This window comes from Megalobrama amblycephala, linkage group LG18 (genome assembly GCF_018812025.1).
Source record: "Megalobrama amblycephala isolate DHTTF-2021 linkage group LG18, ASM1881202v1, whole genome shotgun sequence".
Classification (NCBI taxonomy): Eukaryota; Metazoa; Chordata; class Actinopteri; order Cypriniformes; family Xenocyprididae; genus Megalobrama; species Megalobrama amblycephala.
The window spans coordinates 38893238-38912470 of record NC_063061.1 but is presented as its reverse complement, the minus strand read 5'-3'; the positions used below and the strand labels follow the sequence as shown (position 1 = coordinate 38912470).

The 19233-nt window shown below is 38.1% G+C and overlaps 1 protein-coding gene across 2 annotated transcripts in view; it reads right to left on the bottom strand.

Moving 5' to 3' along the window:
• The window catches only part of LOC125252558 (lysosome membrane protein 2-like), a 46716-nt gene that overhangs the window by 11127 nt on the left and 16356 nt on the right, over positions 1–19233 (bottom strand). For both annotated transcript variants that reach the window (XM_048165966.1, XM_048165967.1), the window contains 3 exons: positions 11186–11346; positions 6915–7062; positions 6644–6838 (listed from right to left, as the gene is read on the bottom strand). In XM_048165966.1, coding sequence (XP_048021923.1) covers positions 6644–6838; positions 6915–7062; positions 11186–11346 — 504 coding nt within the window. The remainder of the gene's footprint in view (positions 1–6643; positions 6839–6914; positions 7063–11185; positions 11347–19233) is intronic.

Below are 19233 nucleotides of genomic sequence, written 5' to 3'. Positions count from 1 at the left end.
TATATGTAATATATAATTAATTTAACTTACAGTGGAATGTTTTCTTCGAAATCTCATGATTTCAGGGCACATCAGCTCCTGAATATAATGCATGATGGGATACACTTAGCCTTAGCTCAGAAGCTGTATTTGAGACAGTGTTGGTTTAGAGTAGATTAAGGGCACTGCACTTGGGCATTTTTAAGACATGGGACAGTCTTGCGCCCTTACTTCCTGTCGTGTGCACAAGCTCTCAATTGGCCAAGCTCACAAGTGTGGGTATTTGGACAGGGCAAGAAACATCACAGAGCACACGAGAGCTGAAGTGCATTGGAAAATAACACAATTTTTCTGGAAGAAAGGAGTAAACCCAAAATTTGTCTGTTTGTTGTGCAGTTTTGGCAGCTGTTGATCACACGGATTATGTTAGATTGAGCATGAGTGTTCATTCAGTGAAATCATTACGTGTTGTTTGAGTTTTCTATTGTAGTTTGTTGTCATATCGAGGAAAAAGTAAATAGAAATTCTTTTTTTTTGATAAATGATATCAGATGGGAGAACGAAAAGACGTGAGTGCACATGATTTATGTGCAAATGAATTACAATGATGTGGTTGTTTTGCAACAAGGTGGAGATGGTTCTGTTCATAATGGTAGATGTGTTGACTTTTTTATTAGAAAACTTTTTATGGCCATACAAAATAGGGTTGTCTGTTGTTTCAGAATTTGTTGTGGGTGTATGGGATGGCCTGGAATTTGTCCCAGTCCCTGTTCTACATGCTGGTTGTTCAGCCTGGATACATTCATTATCAAACAAAATTTGAAATGTAAGTTCTTTTGGTTAAACCTTACAATAAGGTTCATTAGCTAACATTAGTTAACTACATTAGTTAACATGAACTAATAATGAACTGCACTTCTACAGTTTTTTATAATCTTGTTGATGTTAATTTCAACATTTACTAATACATTATTAAAATCAATAATTGTATTTGTTTAAATGAGTTAATGCACTGTGAATTAACATGAACAAACTATGACGAGCTGTATTTTTATTAACATTAGCAAAGATTAACAAATACAATAACAAATGTATTGCTCATGGTTGATTCATGTTAGTTAATACATGACGCAAGGTCCAGTTACCAGCATGACACTAAAACAGGTAGTAGAGCCCATACTTATCTACTTTGAATCAACATGCATCAATGCAAATCCTTCCTATATATCATAATCATTGTTAACATGTATTCATTCAATGAGCCCATTGTTTCTGCCTTAAAATAATACATTGTTTAAATTAATAGATTGTTAGCTAACTGCGTGATTTGTACATTTCTGAAATGACATAACATGCACTCTGATAACTGATCACTCCAAATTGTAATTGTGACAGGCATTTTCTGTAAAGCTGCGTTGAAACTATATGTATTGTGAAAAGCGCTATACAAATAAATGTGAATTAAATTTGAACTTTAACCAGAGTAAAAAAAAGCGTAGTCAGTACTTCAACTTGTACCAGAGTCTTTTTAAACATGAGTATCTGTACTCTACTAACCAGACTGTCCTCCAAAAAAAAAAAAAAAAACGACCCTATTGGTTTTTTTTCAAGCACCTTATTACGACCTATATTTACCTTTTAAAGTCATGCACCCTCTAGCTGGCATAAAAATGTGTGTTCATTTAAATGCAATCTGTGGACTTTTTACACCATTTGTCCTATTTCCATTTAGCAAAACTAATTTTTTTTTAATTAACGACTACACCTACCCCGTCCCTAAACCTACCTTAGTGATTTATAGTGCATATACACTTTGAGCACATTCGTTGCCTGGGATCAAACCCAAGATCACATGATCACATAGCATATTGTTATCGCAATGCTCTGCCAATTGAGCTACGTGAAACCCGAAATATGACGCAGATAAAAGGGAACAATGCATTAAAATGAAAGTGTCCTTTTGTCAATATTGGCACAACTTTAGTAAATGCTCCTATGGGTCGTATTTCAGGGAAGTGACAAACAACCTACAGTATATGGGCGTATTGGTTGGAGAACATGTTGGATTGTGAACCCGGGAAATCTCGCAAAATCTCTCGAGACTTCAGAGTAAACATGACGGACGGTAGGCAGGAAGAAATTGCGTTGACAGTGTTTGGAATGATTTTGGTATATATTTACAGGACACTTTGTATAAACAGTCCTGTTTCCCATGTACTTACAATGTACTTATGATAGTAATTGTAACTAGGTACTAACCCTGAACCTACCCCTAAACCCAACCTTAACCCATGTACTTACCTTATATTACCCAGTACTTTCTTAAGAAAATAAATGTAGAAATATAGCTGCGAGCAGCGATGACGGGCCAAAGCCCGGTGGCACCGGCGGGCAAAGGGCATTTAAAACAGTCAAACATAAAAGGACCATGTCAATTTCACACCACATTTACTGCAGCGTCTGATGCTCCTATGATCATAAACCACAACAGCCACATCCATGAGATCGTTTAAATTGAGATGACTTTCATGTCATAGAATACTATGTCAATTTCAAATGAGTGCAGAATATCATCCTAATCTGCCATGTCTGTTTTTTCTCAGACAACCCCTATGAAAATTCTAGAGCAAATTACATACTGTTATTTGTGCAAACTCCACAGTGCTCTGAGAAATCTAATCCAGCCTTAATGTGAATCTCTGTGATTGCTGATGTTGTATTCACCTTATTCCAACACGCCATGACGCTTTCCACGAATTATGGGAGTAATTTCCGTTAAACTGTGAACAGTCAGTGATAGACTTTATGAACGCAGTAATGCATTTTATTTTTTAAACTGGGTACAATGAGATGACATTATTCTACTCACCCTTCAACCAACGAACATTAAAAGGACATTTAAAAGTGTAAAAGCATCAACAAGGTACTTTCAACAGGCCATGTGAAAGAGTGGTTCTTTCCACAGCAATAACGGACGGGGTTGAACATATACTATAGTGATATATATGCATTATGTAATACGTTGCCTTAATAAAAATGTTCATGAACTTTAGCATTTCAAAGTCATTTCCATTTTAATAAATTGTATTTACCTGTGAAACAAACCTGGAAAGAAACGTGAGGCTTTAAGGAGAAAAACGAGAGATTCTTCGTGCATTCCAGTGTATTATTAATGGGATATATTTTAAATTATATAGAGAGAACAGACCACAAATGTGCAGTATATGTTGTCCTTTTTCATACTATTACAGCGGTATGCAAAGAGACAAAATAAAATAATCGGGAGGATAGAAAGCATCTGCTGAAAAGAGCTCTTGCCATAGATATTCTTGTTATAACATGTTATGTTACAATACCAAGCGTTATGTAATTCTCATGAAGTCTGAAAATAAAACATGAAAGAAAAATTGACAGCTCATTCAATCAAGCTGACAGATAAGCTTTATTTGTAGGGCAACCTTATGATTTGAAATGATAAGTTTCAGTCTTTTTGAATGGAAGTTCCCCAAACCGGAAGTGCAACCCATAATTCGAAATGTACTAGGCTAGTCAGGAATAAGGTCAATAATCCTCAGACTTCTCTTCATGTTTTTTGACCTCCCTGAGCTGTTGTTTGTGCACCAATCTTATGCACCAAAAGCATGCTTTCATTTAATTTTAATATGTGTAGTATAAGATAAAAAATAAAATGAAAAAATTAATAAATAAAGCCAAATCACAGAACCTGCAAAGACAATTTGAATGTCAGTCTCAGGTAATAGTAAGGTACATGTCTAGATTTTTCTACTCACTTATGCAAGTTTGTTTTAAATAGACACTTTTATAATCTTGTGAAATTTACTTAAAGATTTTATTTTAATCATTTGAATTTTATCAATAAACAATTAATTTTAAAAATAATTTTAATTGTAAAAATAATAATTGTAACTCGAACATTTTGAAAACTAGTCCTGTACCAATAGTGATATAGTGTCATAGTTCAATTTCAAATGAGTGTGAAGTTATCTTTTGCAGTGTGTTTTTATATTTTAATTAACCTAATTATCAAACTAATAATGTAATGCTATGTTGTCAGTGGCCTACAAATGAACTGTCCTGATTAGCTGCTTCAGATGTGTTTGATCAAGGGTTGGGAATAAACTCTGAAGCACAGTGAGTCTGCAATAAAAGGGTTAAATAACTGATCAAGGCTGTAAAACTCTCTCTCTCTCACTCTCTCTCTCTCACTCTCTCTCTCTCTCTCTCTCTCTCTCACACACACACACACACACACACACACACAGACTGGTGTGAGGAGGAGGGAGGGGGTAGGGGGGTTGGACAGAGAGTCTACATCTCTGTGTGTGTGCGAAAAATCCACATTCAAACCAATATATCTGACTTCATGTTGGTCGGAGCTAATGACAGTAAATTAGAAAGTTGTCCAGCTTAATGTAAACTAGGGATGTCCCGATCAGGTTTTTTTGCCCTCGAGTCCGAGTCTGAGTCATTTGATTTTGAGTATCTGCCGATACCGAGTCCCGATCCGATACTTCTATAATACATCAAAAAAAGAATAAAGAAGAGCGAAAAAAAAAAAAACAGATCCAGGACGTTCCTTATTTTTTATTTAATTACAAACAGAGCACTTCTGTGAGGTAGCTTGAACAATTAAGTAATAAATAACATAAATTGTTCACTTCACTTCACTTTAGTGCAACAGTAAATATAAAAAAGGCTAATATAAAAACAAATATATTTGGTTTGATTTGGGTATGCTGCAGTCTGTGTAATAACTAAAATAATGTTTATATATATCATATTTTCTGGCTAGTTTACTTTAGTTTTTTATAATACACCATACTTTAACCCAAACTGAATAATAAAAAACAAGTTTAAATGGGTAAATCTTCTATTATTATTTTTGATTCTTAATTTTCTTTTCTGTCACACTCAAATTCTTGTTAAAACACATTAGACATGCGTATTGTGTGCATTTTGAACACTTTTTGTGTGAAATTATATTTATTTTGTCCATCAAAAGTGTGCTTTCACTTTAATTACGCGTCAGCAGCGCAGCGTGTGTCTCAATCAGCTCCCTAGTTCAGTAGTCAGGGCACTGATCAGGGTATCAGCCACATTCACTTTCATTATATACTGATTCACGACCTAGGGAGCTAGGGAGCTGATTGAGACACAGGGATAGACTCGGTGCCGAGACGATCGCGGCACTGCTGCTTACGCGACGCTCCTGCCTGACGCTTTACGAGCTGCTCCTGCTGCCTGTGTGAATGCATCCGTTGGTTGACATGCATGCTGAAAAAAATATGTGCTGCTCACGCGCCGCTTACGCTTGCAGTGTGAAACAGGCCTAACTCTGTGCCACCGAATCACTATAGATGTGTTAAAAATAATGAGAATATATATACATATATATCCGAGTCCTGATCGGGAGGTAACGTCCGATTCCGATCGAGTCTGAAACCACATGATCGGGCCCGATTTCCGATCACGTGATCGGATCTGGACATCCCTAATGAAAACAATATGTGTACCGAGTTTGGTGACTTTTGTCAAAAGATGGCGCTATAGAGGCCCTCCTCCCCACCTGTTTCTACGTTGTATTTCTCCCTGTTTTGACGTTTGTATCGAGTTTCATGCAATCTGAAGCATGCTAAGTGTCTCAAAAGCATCAAAAAGGAAAATTAAAGTTTGATGCGTTGCCATGGCAACAGTATTTGAGATATCACGATTCTTTTCACAGGTCTACATCTGCCATGTTTTAACATTATTCTGATGACGTTTGAAACAAAACAGGTAAAAAAAAGAGGGTGATCTCAAAGCATTTTGAAAGTGACACACTTCCTGCTGCCAATTGGTGGCACTATAATTTTGACTCACAATAGTCACATCCATGTGATCAATATCCTATAACAAACACACCGCTGAAGTTTCATAAAGATCAATCAATGTATGCTGACGTTATAACACACTTCCTGTTTCCCTTTTCTCGCCATAAATTCATTGCCACGCCACGGCCAAACCGTTCGAGATATCAAAAATCCGCTCGCAATTTAGCATCCTCAATGTCTTGACTTCATGCTGACCAAGTTTGGTGGTGAACGGATTAATCGTCTAGGAGGAGTATATCAAATTCCAGAGCATGCGTTTTCCAAACAACCCATAATAACTGACTTACTGTTGAGCCGGCGTATAACTTAGAGTATGAAAGTTGTTCGGCCCGATGAGGTTTATATGTGTACCGAGTTTCATACAAATTCGAGCAAGCGTGTTTGATATATGGATCAAGTTTTTAGACACCGTTCAAGGGGGCGCTGTTGAGCCCCCCTGCCATGCCCAGGTACCAGCTTCTGCCCGGCCCTGATGGCCGACGATTCTGATGTGTGTGCAAAGTTTCAAGAGTTTTTGAGCATGTTAAGGGCCCCAAAAATGCCCGAATAGTCGAAAAAAAATATTTTCCTAAGGAAAACAATAGGGCCTTCAGCCTTTGGCTTTGGCCCTAAAAACTATGTAGAATGCCAAAGCAGTCAAAGAAACCCAAGGATGTTTAGTTTTACAAAATCCATCAAAACAAGAAAACTTTGAAATGCTGCTGTGTTTTGAGGTCGTCTCTCATGTGTGCGTTTCTTCGTATCATGTCACAGTAGATCAGTTTGAGACTCACGTTATACATGAGGCCGAAGTATTCATCCGTGTCTGGCTTTATGGTTTTCAGGCGAGTGAGCAGCGGGTCCTTGAAGCCCCAGAGCAGCTCGTCCACCGTGCGCGTCATGAACATGGTGGTGCCAATGGAGCCCATGTAGATGGAAATGCCGGAGGCAACCCAGAATCCCGCACCTTTGAGCCGATCCATCACGGCCTGTTTGAAGAAACCAGAATCAGATGAACTGTAAAAACAAAACGTCTGCAGCCAGCAGCTTTAACTGTGTTCTCACCATCGCCGGGATGTTCACCGTCGTCACCGTATCCACGCTCGGGTCTCCGACTGACTTCTCACGCACAAAGACGAAAATCTTGGGCGTATAAGCGGCAACCTTCGTCCCTTTGTCCACAAACGACACGTTGTGTTTGGGCCGGTACTCTCTGGAACGGGTCAGAAACACCAGTGAGTTTTACAGGCATTATGAGAGTAAAGAACCAATGAAATACAATGAACATTAAACCAATAAAACAGCTTTTAAGTGAAAATGGAGAATTTTGATAAAGAACAAATGGCCATATAATGCAAATGATGATTGCAGGACAGAAAACATGATCTATAAGTACAGGATGTGGAGTAAAATAAAATTATTCATGATTTATTCTGTATGGCTCAACATCAGATCAGATGAGAAGTTTCTCGCTGCAGAAAGTGTGTCCAAGTGTGAAGTCAGAAGTAGAGGGTGACGGGGGAGTGGATTTCCAAAGCTCTCCTGTCAGATGTAGGCGAGAGTAGCAGCTGCAGTGAGGGGGAGTGAAAAAAGTGCGGGCAAGACGGACAGTTCTCTGTTCTCGTAGTGGATCAGGCACCTACGAGATTAAAGGCGGATATTGCGGGATTCACACTCGTGCGCTGTGTTGCTGATAAACTGGATGTAACTTAAGTTCTGTTACTTTTATATGAAAATATAATGAACAAGACAGCCAAAGTACTTATTTATTTCTATTCGAAAGATGTGTGTATCAGTCATTTTTATTTTAATTACAGACATGTTTTTATATATTTTTTATAAATATGACAACAGTCACATAACCCATATTGAGATCGCACTGTCAGAGTGTTTGGAAATATTCACACACTATTTTTACACATAAAAACATGATATTAAGGTTTTAAACATTTTAAAAAGAGATCAATACATCATGGTTTTTAAACCAATAAGCATTAAGTTGTGTCATCAGAAAGTCATTTCCCATCATGCTTTTGGTCAGCGCAGTCGGTGGAGAGAAACTCGGTGCGTTCCAAACGGGATATATCGCCCTCCGAAGGACACTTCGGAGTGAAAATAATCATGGCCGCCATGTTGAAGCGTCGTTCCAAACCGAAGTGCTCAAAACTGGCCCTTCAAAGGGCCCTTCGGAATGAAGGATTTTGAAGGGTACAACTGATGGACACTTCGGGCCCCCATGATCCTTTGCACAGGGAAGTTGTTTGACGTCACAGAATGGGTACAGGAGGCTCGGAGTTAGATTTTGACTATAAATATATTTTTCTATACTACTGTAATATTTTTCAGTCCTTTTTCAGTCCATTCAAATGTTTAAAATACATACAATATAGGCTACATGGTGCGATAAACCTAAAATAAATAAATAAATAAACTAACATTAAACAAAGGGCATAGCTTGCACAATCTACTCCTCTTTGATTGTCTCGTTATGATGAGGCAGAAGTGCATTCCAAAAGAATGCAATGTAAAAGTTTTGTTGACCCCTACACCCTTCATTCCTTCGAAGCTCTCACTCCGGAGGGTAAACCCTCTGAAGGGATTAGGGCAGGGGTACTCAAGTTCAGAGGCCAAGAGGGCCGCATTTTAACCAAATGAAATGCGAAGGGCCACAAATTATAACTTTGATCGTAAGACTTTTATTTAGGCCTACTTAAGACAATATTTGTAGTTTTACTGTTTATTTACTAAAAGTGCAGTTTATTATCTAGCTAAGTCTTAATAGTATGGTGTCCTTTTTAAAGTGTCACTGAACATGATAAATGGCATTTAAAAAAGGGACTAATAGCTTGTCTTGCTGTATTCTTAATGTACAAATGCATAAAGAAAAACAAGAACTGATGAAACGAAATCCTTGTTCATTTGAAATGTCTGCATTGTTTTCACAAGAAATTTAAGGTATGGCTGTTGTTCACTGGCTGATGAGAGTTTGTCCGTAAGACAAAAACATTGCAATTTTTATAGTCTTTTTATACTCCATTGCACCTTTTTAACACTTTTTATAGCACCTATTTATACTCAGAGAATAAATGTTTTATCATTCGTATTATTATTAGGCTACCTACCTTTTAATTTGGTCAGAATCCAAAAATCTTTTTTTTTCTTTCTTTTTTTTAATGTTCAATCACAATCTCATGAATTATTTAACTATAACCAATGTTGTAAACATGATAAATCAGATATTCTCCGTGAGCTCAATGATGTGAGGACAGATCTGTAATGGGAGCGCTGCTTGCTTTCTGTTTATAACACATTGACATTAAGAATAAAAGGTTTGTTTTTCATGCTGCTCGACAACTTGCAAAGTTTGAGGAATGTCAACTGAATTTCATCATGGAAAAATAAGGTTACTTTGTTTTTACTTGCGCGCACAGTCTCGAGCCTTTGATGGCGTTCACGAACACAAGTGCTCGACACATGCGCACTAGAGAGATTCATGCTTGTCTAGTCTTTTTCGCTCAAATAGTTACAATAAAATGTCTTTGTACTTGTTTAAAATTAGAGTTGCTGGTATCTTTTAATCCCCTCAAACGAGCGCTCTTCAACACGGTCGGCTATTGTGTTTGTTGTTACTCTTGTTCTGTCTTCTCCGTTTCTTTTCAGACTGAAACAACAGCCCGTTTCAGTGCTGACACCTTGTGGACAAAGTAAATTAGTGCAAAAACTATTCAATGCGCGCGTGCAAAGTGCCTTCAGTTTACATTGTTCTTTGCGGTTAGAAAAACTGCGCTGCGCGCGTTCACTATATGCGTTCTCTGCTGATGATTACAGCGTCAAGCGCACTGCACGCCTACCCTAGTGTACGTGTAAAAAAACGAAGTAATATTCACGCTAATTTTGAACGCAAATTATAATAAAAATACATTTATATGTAGCATGATGCGGGCCACAAATTTAATGCTGACGGGCCGCCTGTTGAGTACCCCTGGATTAGGGCATAGGGATGAGCCCTTCCGAATGGAACACAGGGAGAGTGCTCAACTGCAGAATCTGATGAGGCCGCCTTGTCCTCACGAGAGGTTTTTGACACACGTCAGCACGGCCTATGCTCAGACACATTTCTAACCAGCATGCATCTCACGGTGATCACCGGTGATCGGTTTTGCACAGATTTTGCTAATCTCAAACGAGCCTAATGTCTCATTCCCTCCCACTCCCATGTTTTTTGGACGGAATTTGTCACAGTAAAAAATACAGTCCAGATCACAGCATGCCCACCTTAGTTGAATAAAAATCCAAAACATAGTTTTTTATGTTATTGAACTGAAAGCCAGCTTAAACAATGCACAGTGGTATTTGATAAGGTGTCTACATGTGTTGCAGCTGGCATGAAACTTTCTTTCTCAACTTTTTGATTATTATTTTTGCGGTTACAAAGTGTATGGGGAAGCCTTCTTTTCTTATATTATTGGTGGTTGTCACTGGCATACCAACATGGTGAATTACCGCCACCAATTTTTACAGGTGTGGAGCATGTCATTCACTTAATCAGCCACACCTAGGGATGGGTATGGTTAAGGTTTTAATGGTATTGCTACTGTTACCAATACTGCTTATTGATCCAGCACTTTAACGGTATTTTATCAATACTTTTTGTTATATAATATATATATATATATATATATATATATATATATATATATATATATATATATATATATATATATCCTTCTCTTAATTATTGATTTTTATATCAAATTTTCACTCAAACTTATATGCATGTTTTATTTATCTGTGTGATTATTTTTTTGTCATTTTTCACTTTTTGAGTTATATTTTTTTCTTCTATGTGGAAGTGAGCACATGGTGATGAATGTACAACACATTTGTTTTATGGAGCACAATAAAGGCACAAACATTTAGGTTTTTCCATCCAGGGTTTTTCAATGCGATATCCCAAAATGTGCATAAAGATAGGTTGATGGAAACATAGCTAATGTTTTCCATAGAAATGCCCTACCACTTTACATTTACATTTATTCATTTGGCAGACGCTTTTATCCAAAGCGACTTACAAGTGAGGAATACAACAAGCGCGTCATCATGACAAGGCAAATAGACACAAGAAGTGCTCACAATACAAGTTTTGGGCAGTGCTCAGAGTATCGTAAACTACAATAGAGTGGGATTAGAGGAAGTGAAAGGTGAAAGGGAAGTGGTATAAGAATTTTTTTTGAGGTTAAGTGCTCATGAAAGAGATGAGTTTTCCACTTATATTGGCTGGTTAGGACAAAAACTCTGATTTCATTATTTTGCAGGTTGCGGTGTGTGTGATGTACCTGTATGTGTATGGCCCCATCTCAGTAAGGTGAGGTTTGGCTTCTCCTTTCAGGAAGGCTTCAGGGTTGGTGACGTTGAAGAAGAAGAACTCCATGAAGACTGGAGGCGTCGGATTCTTCCATGTGGCAAAAACTTTACTGCCTTCTGTCAGCGTGATCTCCTGAACACACAAAACACACACATCATATCTCAAGATTCAATAGGGGTGTTTTACATTGCAGGATAAACAGCGGTCTGTTCATGTTTAGTATGATGCAAAGTTGAAGAGATTGTCTAGCTAGTCATGACTGTTTCCTTAAACCATGTTTTTACAAATTTGTCAATCAACCACATTGGTTAATGATGTCACGCAGGTTGTGGAGTAATAATAACTTCTTTTAATTAATACAAATGCCAGATTTTTTTGCTATAAATTATGGACATGGCATCTGAAGACTAATTCTCATTTTTCTCAGTTATTTTGCTTTATTTCCAGATTCAATCATAGGCTTGTTCGAGATGTCAGGCAAATCGAGGGAATGAAATAGTAAATCGTGTGCATGTTTTAGTAAATCAAGGAAACAAATTAATAAATTGTGTGCACGATTTAGCCTATACTATTTTTTTCCTGCATGTCATGTCTGGGGCTCTGTAATTTTCATTGTATTAAAGTATTGAAGCAAAACATCTGAAGCTCTATAGCCATCGATCTGATCGCAACCCCTTGCTTTGCGGTTGGTATACACCGTTTTTAATTTTATTTTTAGCAAGACCCTTTCTTTATTGTTGCAACCCACAGGCCTATATAACCATTTGTAGCTAAAAAAGCCAAAATGAATTCATTTAAAATGAAACTTGTCACAAGAGCAGTCTTTGCAAGGGACTAGGGTTGCAAAGGGACGGAAAGTTTCCGGTAAATTTCTGGAAACGTTTCACGGGAACTTAACCTGGGGAATTTTGGAAATATTCCAATTTGGAAACTTAACAGGAATTTACAGGAATTTATGGAAATTCCTATATATTCCCTTCAATTCCCATGGAAAGTTTCCAGCCTTAAAAATTCCCAGAATTTTGCAACCTTACAAGAGACTTGCCTCATCGTCATGGCAACGGTTCGTAGCCAGGTCAGATTACATCAGAGTTTGTTGTAGTTTTTTGGAAAATCATACCACACTGCTCAGACATTCCACGACCCAACAAACGCCGATTAAACACGTTCAGTCGGGCGAAAACAAACTCTGAACAATCGCAATAGATGCCAACAGGGGTATCACACTGATCCAACAAACTCCAACAGACGTGTTTGTTGGCGTTTGTCTGTGCGATGTGAATTAGCCTTTAAAGTCACAAGGGGGTGTTAAAGTCTCTATTTTAACACTGTATAGTGGGCCTTTTCTACATTATGTCTTATATTTTGCTGTTGTGTTTTATGAAAATAAGACCAAATGAGGTGCGTAGACAAAAATATCCAAATAGTGAATTATTTCAAGAGTCCACACTCTCCACCAAAGAAGAAAAAACATCAAATGCAAGACAAAAAACAACATTTTACTGAAAAAGGTCAGGCAAAGGTCACATGTGACCGAAACGTTTGCTCTTTTTTTCAGTAAAATTATTATTTTTATATATATATATATATATATATATATATATATATATATATATATATATATATTTTTTTTTTTTTTTTTTTTTTTTTTTTTTGAATCTCATCTGTCTACGACAGATAGAGAAACTATGGCTTCTCGTAGAACAAGCACGGCGAGTGGGCCTATTTACAGAGCGAGTTAATTGTTGTTATTTCTGTTCATCCTGCCTCAAATCATTAAAGTGTACTTCGTCTCTGACTGGACGACTTATGTCTGCTCAATATCCACCAACACTAGTCTACCCTAAGCATAACATAACAACATAAAAAACATAACAATATATCAATGTTATGTTTTATGTTGTAAAAAACAACAACAACAACAACACCCACCCAGCACACTGAGGCGTATGCAGCACTCAGATAACCTCTAACAGGATGTGCAGTGGGGTGATTGGACTCTTAAGGGCGTTTCTAGTTTGATTATCACTGGAACACAGATCTTGAAAAAAATATTTCTACAGTATGTATAAATTTATAGGGAGTTCAACTAAAGAGGAACTGAAATTCAGAAATTTACCAGCTCTTCTCACTTGAGTGGAAACTCTAAGTAAAAATGGTTAACCACTAACAGTTTACTATGTGAAATCTGTTAGCAACCATTTCTCAACTCTATAAATAGGGACGCTTGCTTGGAAGACTTTTTTCATTTTTTTGGCGCAGAAAAAGTATTATTGTCTCTTCATAACATTAAGATTGAACCACTGTAGTCACATGAACTGATTTAAATATGTCTTTAGTAGCTTTCTGGGCACTGAAAGTGTTAATCATCTTGCTGGCTATAAAGGCCTCACTGAGCCATCAGATTTTATCAAAAATATCTTAATTTGCACTCTTAGGTCTTACGGGTGTGTAACGACACAAAGGTGTGTAATTAATGACATAATTTTCATTTTTGGGTAAAGTAACCCTTTAAGGTTCTTGGTGGGATATAATTGACGAGAGAACTGGGTCCTTGTCCATTACGACCTTTGTATGTAATAAGGAGGACTTTAAAATTTATTCTAAATTTTATAGGAAGCCAGTGCAATGCAGCTAAAACTTTACTCTATGAGCAAGTACCAACCATAAATGTTGGAGAATTATTTATTAAAGATAGTTAGGGATGAATATGGAGAGGATGAAGAGGAAGGAGAAAGGGATGGTAATCAGGTTGATCTGGGCATCTGGTGGTGGGAGCATCATCTTAGTTAAAGGTGCCCAAGAACGCTTTTTCACAAGATGTAATATAAGTCTAAGGTGTCCCCTGAATGTGTCTGTGAAGTTGCAGCTCAAAATACCCCATAGATTTTTTTAAATTATTTTTTTAACTGCCTATTTTGGGGCATCATTAACTATGCACTGATTTTTTCAGCGCGCCGCCCCTTTAATTCGCATGCTCCCTGCCACACGAGCTCTCGATTATATTACAGCACATTTATAAAGTTCACACAGCTAATATAACCCTCAAATGGATCTTTACAAGATGTTCGTCATGCATGCGGCATGCATGCGGCATGCATGCTTCGAATTATGTGAGTACAGTATTTATTTTGATGTTTATATTTGATTCTCTATGAGTTTGAGGTTATATGCTCCGTGGCTAACGGCTAATGCTACACTGTTGGAGAGATTTATAAAGAATGAAGTTGTGTTTATAAATTATACAGACTGCAAGGGTTTAATAATGAAAATAGCGACGGCTATTCTCCGTGAATTCAGTAAGAAACGATGGTAACTTTAACCACATTTAACAGTACATTAGCAACATGCTAACAAAACATTTAGAAAGACAGTTTACAAATATCACTAAAAATATCATGCTATCATGGATCATGTCAGTTATTATTGCTCCATCTGCCATTTTCGCTGTTGTTCTTGCTTGCCTAGTCTGTTGATTCACCTGTGCAGATCCAGACGTTACTGGCTGCCCTTGTCTAATGCCTTTCATAATTTTGGGAACATGGGCTGGCATATGCAAATATTGGGGCGTACACCCCGACTGTTGCGTAACAGTCGGTGTCATGTTGAGATCCGCGTGTTTTCCGGAAGTCTTTTAAACAAATGAGATTTACATAAGAAAGAGAAAGCAATGGAGTTTGAAACTGAATGTATGTCTTTTCCATGTACTGAACTCTTGTTATTCAACTATGCCAAGGTAAATTCAAATTTTGAATCTAGGGCACCTTTAAATGTAGGCCGAGTGATTAGGACCCCCAAAGATAGGGAAGAACTGAGGTAGGCTAAGCTTGACAGAGGTCATTGATATTGTTACAGATGTAAGAGCGATCTGCTTGTGAAGATTTGGATCATCTCACCTGATTTACCTCGTCCGACTGCTGAGGTCGCTGCTCCAATGCGGAAGGAATGTATTGAATGATGTTCTGGAGATATTCTGGTGGTATGGAGGATTTCATAGAAGCGTTTGCTAAACCAGAATCTTGTGGCCACGGTTTCAGTGAAAAAGAGCAGATGTTTGGGAGATGCTCAGGCAACATGCCTGGAGTAAATGCATTCAGAATTAGGTTAGAATGGGCTGAGGAAGGAGTTTAAATGGAAGATATAAATAGGGTATGATGCTCATTATTGTTTGATTTGCACCAAAGAGTGAATATGAGAGTGTCTTGAGAGTGGATAGAAATGTCTGAGATGCAGAGATGGATAGACGGATTGAATGTGGATGAAGAGAGCTTGAGGCAAAAGAGAGCTTGGGGCAAGGCAATAAAGGAAGGATTCTTGAGAAGCGTTAGTGAGATTTCTGATCTGCTGGGTTAGTTGAAGATGGTTGTCGAAAACAGTGGGACAGGTGTTGGATGAATGTCCGATTGTGGAGCCGAGAGTCTGAATTTCTGAAAAGTGAGTCAGCTATGAGATTGAGGTGTCCGGGTATGTGAGCAGCTCGGAGGAGAAACTGGTGTTGACTGGAAATTAGAGTGAGCCTGTGCAAGAATTGCATGATAACTGCAGAACGTGATCTGCCTTTGTTTCTGATTTCTGCTACTGCTGTGTTGTCTGAGTGGGTTAGTATTGATTTCCTAGACCATTCAAGCCCCCAAAGGATGGTGGTTGTGATTATGCAGTATACTTCGTTAAGTGCTGAAGAGAACACGCCTGACTGTGAGAAAACTGGACTTTGGGGCCATTTGGAGGCAAACCAGCACCCACCAAAATAATTGCTGAAGCCTCTAGAGGGTGCTGTGCAAAGTCCCTTTTAAGACAAGTCATTTCACTCTGCGGTCATATTTGAAACGCCTCTCGGGCATGCAAGTGCAGCTTTTATCTCTTTGAATGGGGAAACATCAATTCTTCAAAGTTGTTCGCTGATTAAATTTCATATTTGAAATCACCAATGAAATCTGACAACAACTGTCTCATAAAATTTTGTTTCTAAATGCTCAAATCATGACAAAAAACTAAATTTTTCAGGCTGGATCAAGCTAATGTGCATGCGCAGTCCTAAGTGCGTGTCTCTATAGGAAGTGCACGTCTGATACCCCTTTTCTACCAAGGCAGTTTGAGTCCTGGTTCGGAGCCAGAGCCTAGTTTCAAATCAGTTCTTTGTATTTCGATACACAAAGCACCAGCTCTGAACCAGGAAAAGTGGTTCGTAAGTAGCACCAAAACATTGCTGGGCTAGAAGTAAGAACCACTTGCGTCAGGGGCTGACCAACAAGAAACTTGAGACCGCCATTTTTAAAATAGCAGCTAATCGAGCTAATAGCAGCTCGATTGTAATCTCCGTCTATATACAAATTACGGCGAGCCGTGTTTGGATGCCGATGTAGGTTCGTAAAGCCATGAGCATCAACAGTAGTGAAACGATTGTTGATAGAAGGCTTGTTCGAGATGCATCGGAGCAGCGCGGACCGATTCGGCGGATCCGCGGGAGCGTTTGTAGAGCATACGACTCCTTGTACTTTTGGATCGTTCTCTTGGAGCTTTGATGTCATGCGCCAACCGCTTTGCGAGAAGCCGATGCATCTCAAACGAGCCTGGTGTATTTGTGTAGCGCTGCGGCGCTAGCTTTGCTGTGAAATATGAGACGTATACAGTGACGCAAGACCTGGCTCTGTGCTGCTCTCTAGCCTGTGGAAAGGCAAACCGGTTCTTAGAAGGCTCGTCAGTTGAACCAACTCCGAACTGGCACTAGCACTAGCTCTGAACTAGCACCCGGTTCGTGCTGGTGGAAAGGGGGTATGACTGTTTCTGTAGGAACCGGAGCTTCTAATGTCAGCTGCAGTGATGTGATGACTTTACCAATCGGTGAATGACTCTCATTTAGAAGGCGGGACTTATTCCGCCAGATGGAGGTGCGACAATTAGAATTAGACAATTAGCCTGTGATTGTTAATGGAAATACCAGAGCGGTGTGACGCTCATCTCAATATTCCGCTCTATGCCAGCGCGCTCCACTCAATCGCTCCCGGGCGTGCGAACACTCCACTCGTGTGTCGCTCACGCTCACCCGTAAAACGTCATTAGCTCACATCCCTCTCCTGTGTTGATTTTTTTTTAAAGCATTGTTGGGCATTGTTTACGATTTTGCAAAGATGGCCTCAGCACATTATCATTGAATAGAGCGCTCTGTGCATGGGTGTGATCACATTAATGATAATTAGCAGCAGAGATAGGTGAAAGTGTGCATCTCTTTAATTGCATACATATTACATTGCAGGATAATATTTGTTTTAAATTAGAAGTATTCATAATTTCTTTAGACATATATGTCATGTTTGTGTGATAATTAGGCAATTCGATGAGTTTCAGTTCATTTTTGAGTTTCAGAAAGATTCTTGTATGTTATTCTGAGTGTACAAAAATAAAAGTAGACCCTTTATAGTTGTCTTACACTATTCTGTATGGCTAAAAATGACACAGTTTTTTCCGCTGTCGAAAAATCCATCAGAATGGCACGTTCATTGAACAGGGTTATAGAAAATATAGCCTATTTATTTTCATATTTAATAATAATAAATAGGAATCAGTGATTTGGATCTTTGTACTCTGAATCACTGATTCGATTCGTAAAGCTCTGAAGCAGTGTTTTGAAATCGGCCCATCACTATATTGTCATTATTTTGTTTTTTTGGTGCACAAAAAATATTCTTGTCGCTTTATAATATTAAGGTAGAACTACTGGACTCTCATGAACTGTTTCAAATATGTTTTTAGTACCTTTATGGATTTTGAGAGTTACAATGGTATTGCTGTCTATAGAGGCCTCACTGAGCCATCGGATTTCATCAAAAAATCTTAATTTGTGTTCTAAAGATGAATGAAGGTCTTATGGGTGTGGAACGACATGAGGGTGAGTAATTAATGACATTATTTTCATTTCTGGGTGAATTAACCCTTTAAGGGTGATTCACTCTCACAGAGGCTGCTTATTTTTTCTTTTATATCAGGTATGTTTTCTGTTGTACTACTTTCTTGTTTCTTTACTCAATTTATGTTTTATCCTCCTCTGCGCCTTTTGCAGTCGCACCCCCCATTTGAGCCAGAAACAGGAAAATGACATTCTTGAATGCAAATGGTTTTCTTTCCTAAAGTATTTGGAGTATGAGCAAAGTTGTGGTTAGAAAAGTTAAAAGTTAAAAGTTAGACAAGCTGAAGTTTAATGGAATGCAAATGTTTTTTTGCATCACATCATTTTATCATTAAAAAATAATAATAAAGATGCCTGCAAAAGCTAGAAATACACTGGTCCCAAAGCCAGAAGTCTTAAGAGGTTATGTTTCAAGTTTGAGGATGATATAACAAATAAATGAGGTTCCTGCAAGGTTTTTTTTCTCTGACTAGTGCACTGTATAACAGATGCATCACTTTTATTTAGTTTATCCTTTTTTATTCAACATATTCACAAACTTGTTAACTATAGCCTATCATGAAAGGCTATATAGGCGTTCCAGGGAAAAATATGAGATATTCTCCATTAATTTTAACCAATAAAAAAGGACTGCAGCTTTCAGACGTAACGTCTTTTCATTTTTATAGTTCACTTGAGGCAGTTACTATGGCATTTATTAACAACGCATGTCGAGTGTGCACTAATGTAATACATTAACGCGAGAGCGCATCAATGTAATGTGCAGCACACTCTCAAATATAGTGTCCTCGTGGCTCTCTAGCCCAGATATTACGTGTGCCGCCTGGTTATGGACGGTTTGGCTGTGGGCATCAACCAACAGAAACATAAATCGGCGCCTAATATCTGAATGTGATTTGTCGTTTAAACCACCGCAGCCAAATCATTTCTTGAATTTAGCAGTGAACTTCGAATCAAATCAAATCAAAGAGTTCAAATCGAACGCCTTTCGCCTTTCATATCTTGAATTTTATGGACATTCTAACTGCATTCTATAGGCTATATTATGCAGTAAGTTGTTGCCCTGCATCATATTCATCATCAGTTAACTGTATAAAATGTCAGATGACCTATGT